The 6808-nt window shown below is 46.2% G+C and overlaps 3 protein-coding genes across 3 annotated transcripts; all 3 read right to left on the reverse strand.

Annotated features, from left to right (window-relative positions):
- Positions 1-2126: 2126 nt before the first annotated feature.
- On the reverse strand, positions 2127-2522 carry LOC137636444 (uncharacterized). Its single transcript, XM_068368869.1, has one exon. The coding sequence runs from the start codon at positions 2520-2522 to the stop codon at positions 2127-2129; it is 396 nt and encodes a 131-aa protein (XP_068224970.1).
- Positions 2523-2597: 75 nt separating this feature from the next.
- On the reverse strand, positions 2598-4280 carry LOC137636445 (uncharacterized). Its single transcript, XM_068368870.1, has one exon. It carries the CDS (start codon positions 4278-4280, stop codon positions 2598-2600), a length of 1683 nt encoding a protein of 560 aa, XP_068224971.1.
- A 42-nt stretch (positions 4281-4322) lies between these two features.
- LOC137636446 (uncharacterized) lies at positions 4323-6413 on the reverse strand. Its single transcript, XM_068368871.1, has 2 exons — positions 5089-6413; positions 4323-4854 (listed from the first exon to the last, which is right to left on the reverse strand). The coding sequence occupies exons 1-2, from the start codon at positions 6411-6413 to the stop codon at positions 4323-4325; spliced, it is 1857 nt and encodes a 618-aa protein (XP_068224972.1).
- Positions 6414-6808: the final 395 nt, after the last annotated feature.

Below are 6808 nucleotides of genomic sequence, written 5' to 3' on the forward strand. Positions count from 1 at the left end.
TCGCGCTCGACCCCGACGCGTCTCAGAAATCGGGGAAGGAGTACAGCTACAGCAATGCACATCTGGACACTACTAGAGCGTGTAGGCGAGACACCTACTGCAGGTCGATCACCCACAAATTCAGTCACGGGGGTGAGTCACGTGAGAAAAACCTCTTTTTTTTGACGCTCGGGTCGCGGACGACCCACCGTACCGTTCCAGGGTTAAAGTCAAAGCTGAGAACTAATCTCCATGCTGAAGATGAACTACGTTGTGCTTTATCGTATACATCACTGCGGATTGAGATACTGTCGATGGAAAGCAGTTCTAACTATCACATGAATGACATGAAGAACATCATATTAATCATCAGGATAATGCTTGAGTACTCATATCAATAACATTCTATTATGCATTGTGTCTTATATAAAAAATTTATATATTATATATAAGTGCATTTTTGGGTTTTTGCTATTCAATGATAAACAGTGTACTTTAATCAATAATATTCTTTTATACAAAAAAAAAAAAATATACAGGTAGCCTTCATATTTGAGTGGGGTTGCAAAAAGTATGGTCAAGCTGAAATTGGGTCACCACTGGAAGAAGGTTGGGTACCACTGCATTAAGGATTACGCTAAAATTGCTGTTCCCATGACTAATTTCTTAAGAGAGAATGAACCCTTCCCGTGGACAAAGAATTGTCAGTCCAGCTTTGAACAGATGAAACAAGCAATAGTCACTGCTCCAGTGTTAGTATAGGCTCAAATGACTAAACCCTTTGAATTATTCACAGACGCTAGTTTAGATCATGTAGGTGCGGTTTTGATGCAGAGACAAGATGGTCAGTTGAAACTTGTTAGATATTTCTCTAAGAAACTGATCCAGTTAAGCAGCGCTACAGTGCCACTGACAGAGAAGCACTTGGTATTGTCTTAGCATGTTGTAGGCTTCATCCTCTTCTTTGGGGTGTTCCATTTCCTATTCACACAGATCATCAGCCTCTAGTATCAGCTGAGATTAATAGGTCCTAGGGATTTAACCAAGCCAGCTTTGAAGTTCGGTCATGAATCATTGTCAGGTCACTTAGGAATACGCAAAACAATTGATAATATTGCAAACTTATTTTATTGGCCTTCATTGCGATCTGATGTTACCAAATATGTAAGTGAATGTGCCATTTGTCAAAAACGTAAAGCTAGTAGTTCTTTGCAATAACAGTTTCAGGAATTGCCTCCAGTAACTATACCTTTAGAGAGAATCTGTCTTGATTTAACAGATATGTTATCTGGTGCAAATGGTTATGAATATGTACTGACTGTTATTGATCATTATAGCTGGTATGTTAAGTCCTATCCCTTGCGAAGTAAGTCTACAGAGGAGGTAATCAAAACTTCCTTATGTATCTGAATGATTTTGGTGTAGCCTACCTATGACTGTCATTCTGGATAATGATGCTGAATTCACTTCAAATCAATTTAAAGAATTATGTCGCGAACATAAGATCAATGCAGGTTATATTACCCCATATCATCTACAAGGAAGCAGTGTTAGTAAAAGGATGCAGAGAACTATGAAGACAGTCCTAAACGTGATGTGCAAAGGACACTTAGGTGAAACACAGCGTGTGCTCATTTCTGCTGTATATACCACTCTTGGTGAACAGCCTTACTATGTATTTTTCTCTCGCAGCACCCCTACGCAAAAAATGATGGTGTAGAAGAGATTGCTATTGCAAAAGCACATGAAATAATTAAAAAAACTCATAGAGAGATGGCCAGCGGGTATCACGCATTAGCCAATCAAAAGAGGAAGAATAAGAAAGTGGATGAAAACTGTCTTGTATGGGTTAAAAATGAAAATGTAATTCCCAGCACAAGTAAGAAACTAAACCCAAGATGGTCTGGTCTTTATGTAGTAACTAAAGTGTTTAGGGATGGTGCTAAATATGAGTTGAAAAACTTGTTTGACCACACAATTATTGAACGTGCTGCTGACAAAGTAAAACCTTTTGTAGGACAAGAACAGTGGTTAGTAAAAATGCAGGAAATGTAAATTATCAATCCGAATGTAAACGAAAGAGTACAAACCAGAGGTGCTTGCAATATTGTTCCTCCCTCTAGATTAATTGAGGAAATTTGAGATAATTATGCGTCGAAGTGTGAGGTATGTGGTGGATGAAAGTTCCACTCTATGCCTCGGATCGAGAGTGTGTCTCTGATTTCTCCTTCGTTGAAGCGCTGGAGAGCTTCTCTTAGCTCTCGTTCCATGGCCACAATGTTGGTCCCGTTGTTGGACCACATTCTCTTGATGGGCTCCCTGCGAGCGAAGAAATGCCTGATGCCATTGACGAAGGAGTCTTGTTCCATTGTATCGATCACTTCCAGCTGGACTGCTCGCGAGGTAAGGCACGTAAAAATAGCGGCCCAACGCTTCACTGTGGACCTTTCATGCTTCACTAAGAACGGTCCGAAGCAGTCCGACCCGGTGTTAGTAAAGGGGTGTTCATCTGGACAAAGCTGATTGGATGGCAGTTCAGCCATCACCTGAACTGCAGGACGACGACTTAGTCTGCAACAGACCAAGCATTCTCGAATGACAGTCTTGACTATCGCATTTCACCGGACGATCCAGTAGTTTGTCCTCAACTTGGTCATCAGGTGGCTCTGGCCATAATAGCCGCAGTACTTGTGCGTGGCTCTCCCCATAAGCTTGACCGCCAGAGAACTGCTGGGTAGGATAATCGGATGCTTGGCCGTATCTGCCAGTGTTGATTTCTGCAATCGACCACCAACGTGGAGCAATCCATCCTCGAGAAATGGTCTCAGCTTGATTAATTTACTAGACCTCTTCAGCGATCTTCCCTTCTTCGAGAGGGTGCTTAACTCTTCTTCATACTCTTGCCTTTGGGTCAGTCTCCAGATCAAATTCTCCATGGTACGCAGATCCGCACTCGAGAGTGAGTCGCCGCTGTATGGGCGAGCCTTCTGCATGTGGCCGATAAATCTTGTCATCCACGCGACGGTCCTGAGAAACTTCAACCAGGAGGAGAATCTTGTCGCTATTGATTCAATGAACGTTGGTTCTTTCTTCCTTATATCGAAGACGGGAGAAGTCTCCACTTCGGTGTCTGGATCAAGCTCTCCTCTGACAACGTCTTCGGGCATGGCTGGCCAGTGCGTTTCGTCCATCTTGAGGAAATTTAGTCCTGAAAACCACAAAGATGATTGGAGGAAGTCAGCGACGGAGAGGCCACGTAATGCGAGGTCTGCTGGGTTTGCAGTAGTATTGATGCATCTCCACGCCATAATGTCGGATGTATCCCTAATGAGATTGACCCTATTGTCCACGAAGGTCTGAAACCTCGCAGTCAGATTTCTGAGATATTTCAGCACTAAGGTGCTATCAGTCCAGAAGACTGACGGGGCCAGTTTCAGATCGAGCTCAGTCTTCAGCTTAGAGTCCATCTGTGCAGCGATAGCAGCCGCCGTCAGCTCAAGACGAGGGATGGTGGTCCCTTTCAGAGGGGCGACTCTCGCCCGTCCTATGACGAGAGTGCAATGAATCTTTCCGTTGACACTAACTACACGCAAGTAAGAGACTACACCATAGCCTGTCTGACTTGCATCTGCAAAGTGGTGCAGCTGAAGGGTGTCAACATCTCCGAAGTCTGGTGGTATGAAGGACCTTCGCAGTTGGAACTCTTCCAGTTGTGGCAACTGCGCGAGCCAGGTCTTCCATCGAACAAGTTCATCAGCAGACATCTCCTCATCCCACGAGAGCTTCCTTCGGCACATTTCTTGCAACAGGATCTTCGCGATCAAAGTGACGGGTGATAAGTAGCCCAAGGGGTCATAGATCGATGCAACAACAGAGAGCACACCACGTCGGTTGAAAGGCTTGTCTTTAAGGACGATTCTGAACGTGAACATGTCTGTGCTCATATTCCAATGGATCCCCAGGGCTCGTTCAGTTGGCAGCTCATCCTTATCCAAGTCTATGACAGCCGCAGAGTTGTCTCGTTCTTCTTCAGGGATTGCAGCTAGAATTCGCTTGCTGCTGGAGGTCCATTGGTTAAGACGGAAACCTCCATCCCCGCACAGATTGATCAGATCTCTGGTCAGTTTAATGGATTCTTCCTCATAATCCATCGCCTTGAGGAGGTTGTCGACGTAGAAGTTGCGACGTATAGAGTTAGAAGCTTTTTCGTTATACTTGCTTCCGAAGTCCAGGGCCGTTTTGCGTAAGCAGAAGTTAACGACGCTCGGCGATGATCTTGCGCCAAAAACGTGGGACGTCATTCTGAAGACTTGCAGTTCTTTGTTGGTGACACCTTCTGGCCATCAGAGGTACCTCAGGCAGTCTCTGTCCTCTTCAGGTACCTTCACCTGATGGAACATCTCCTGCACGTCTGCTGTGATGGCATGTTGACCCTCTCTAAAACACAGGAGAACACCCGTCAGGCTATTGGTGAGGTCGGGGCCTTGCATCAGATGTTCGTTGAGAGATGTTCCTCGGTGCCTTGCCTTCAGATCGAAGACCACTCGGTTTTTCTGTTTGATAGGATGCCTGACAGAGTGGTGCGGCATGAGCCATACGCGCCCGTCCTTCTTGTCTAGCTGACTTACAGGAACCCTTTCTGTGTAGCCCTTATCAGTATATTTCTCCATCTGACCTACGTAGGATGTTTTGTAAGCTTCGTCGTTATCTAGTCTTCTTTTCAAGCTTCGGGCTCGTCGAATTGCCATATTCATATTATCAGGTAGAGGAGTAAAGTCCTTGAATGGCAGCTTGGCCACGTACTTTCCATGTCGATGCTGTGTCGTGTTATTCAAGGCGGCCAAGATTCTCTTATCCTCTAGGGAATCTTCCAATCTGAAGAGGGATTCCTTTTCGAAGAAATCTCTATTAAAATGACTCTGCAGTAGCTCTGGCAAGTCTTGAGGGTCAAATTTTTGATGAACATGATGCACGGGTGAGACCTTCGATGCAGACCGGTCTCCAGTAGGACCGAAAGCCACCCAACCAAGCTTGGTTAGGTAGGCAGATGGCTCATTGGTAGTGCCGTGGCGTTACTCCAGAATGATTCGATTCAGGGTCGTGTCTAACCCGATCACGAGCTCGACCTGTTCGTGGTCAGTTGGCATACTTTGAAGATCTACGTCTGCCATGTGTGGCCATCTCTTCAGCCGGTCTGAAGGCATTATGTAGTCCGTCAACACATTAATTTTGTCACCTCCATTGATGTTATCAAGGGTGAGTTGGACCACTTCCTTGCAGGCGAATGTACTGGCCTCTGTCACCATGGTCTGGTTGCAAGGCCTTCCCGTTACACCTAGCCGGTCTATTAGGCACCTTGCGGCTAACGTGGTTGCGGCTCCTCCAACTATGAAGCCGACCGTAGTGCACGTTCCGTTCACCATGACTAGGATAAGCTTCAACATTGTACAACCATCCGGTAGTCGGTCAGTGGACATGACGTGTATGTGCCCCGTCGTCGCAGGAGTCCCAGCCTCTGGAGCGGTTTCGGTGTTAGTTCTATCAGGTGGTGCATTGCTAGTCGTCCCGGCCTTTGCTTTAGGTTTGTCAGATGTCTTGGACACAGTAGCTCTCTTGGAGTTTACACTGTCCCTTGGAGGGGTTTTCTTCACATAGTGCAAGAGCGTGTGATGCGTCCCCAAGACGCACTTGCCACACGTAGATTCTTCTTCACAGGCTTCGTGATTGTGCGCGACATTTAGGCATCTGAAGCAGAGTTTGGCATCCACCACAGCATTCCAGCGGTCATCCAAATTAAGGCTTTGGAATCGGTGGCACGATTGAATTCCGTGCTTATTTTTCTTGCAGTATACACAATATATCCCATTGTCGGAAGGAGAGCTGTGGTGAACAGGCAAGGCTTTAGCTTTAATCGGCTTGCTCGTGTCCTCAGGTTTGCCCTTGGATGGACGACGGTCGCACTCGTAGTACTTCAGTTCTTTAGCAACCAGTGCCTGTCTCTCCACAAAGGTGATCAGGGCAGGAAGCTTGTGTTCGTGTTCCAGGTACTTGGAGACCCATCTTACCCGAAGAGGGTGAGGGAGCTTTTCCACTATCTTTCTTATAGTTTCTTGCAGCTCAATTCTAGTGTAATTTGCACCCAGAGCTGCCTTCACCTTCTTTAGGTAAGAAGCGTAGTTCATTAAACCTTCGCTATCACCTTCTGGGATTTCCTTCCATTCGAGAAGCTGACGAATAAAAGCTTCGGTAACATCGACTTCTCTGCTGTAGAATTCACTCAGCTGCTTCCAAGCTTCATCGTACCCAATTGTCGGTGACAGGTGCAAGCAGTGCTCAACCAGGTTTCTCGAAGGCCCATCTAGGATATGATATAAGTGGTTCAGCCTGCGCTCAGGGTCCAAGGTATTGTTCTCAATGTGCCATTTAAAGGACATCTTGACTCAATTAAATTTGGTAAAGTCACCTCCAAAGCGCTCAAGTTTAGTAGGTGGTAACAGCGTTGACCGCGCCATCTCATTGCTGCTAGCAAGAGTGCATTCGAGTGCCTTAAGCACTTGAGAGTTGTTGGTCAAAGGGTCAGTGACAGAGGGTTCAAACGTGGCATGTCGTGGTGCGAAAGGAATTGAGGTGGGATCCAATGGCCGTGAGTGGACTTCCATGGGTGTAGAATGGCATTCTCGTCCTCTTGTATGTTCTACAGAGTCCAACGTCCGCATAGCACTTGGGTCATTCTCGTGGTGGTGGGCGACACTTAGCCTCCATTGATTGATCCTCGACTCATGTTCAGTCTCTACGACCTTTACACTGGGAACTCTCACGCTTCCGGCAT

Source organism: Palaemon carinicauda, unplaced genomic scaffold (genome assembly GCF_036898095.1).
Source record: "Palaemon carinicauda isolate YSFRI2023 unplaced genomic scaffold, ASM3689809v2 scaffold30, whole genome shotgun sequence".
In the NCBI taxonomy this organism is placed as follows: domain Eukaryota; kingdom Metazoa; phylum Arthropoda; class Malacostraca; order Decapoda; family Palaemonidae; genus Palaemon; species Palaemon carinicauda.

Excerpts from the sequence above, each read along its gene's own strand:
- LOC137636444 (XM_068368869.1), bottom strand. The coding sequence starts at position 2,522 with ATGGCTGAACTGCCATCCAATCAGCTTTGTCCAGATGAACACCCCTTT.
- LOC137636445 (XM_068368870.1), bottom strand. The coding sequence starts at position 4,280 with ATGACGTCCCACGTTTTTGGCGCAAGATCATCGCCGAGCGTCGTTAAC.
- LOC137636446 (XM_068368871.1), bottom strand. The coding sequence starts at position 6,413 with ATGTCCTTTAAATGGCACATTGAGAACAATACCTTGGACCCTGAGCGC. Across the intron at positions 4,855-5,088 it reads CAGGTCGAGCTCGTGATCGG|ATTGGAAGATTCCCTAGAGG; the intron begins GTTAGACACGAC and ends ATCCCTCTTCAG.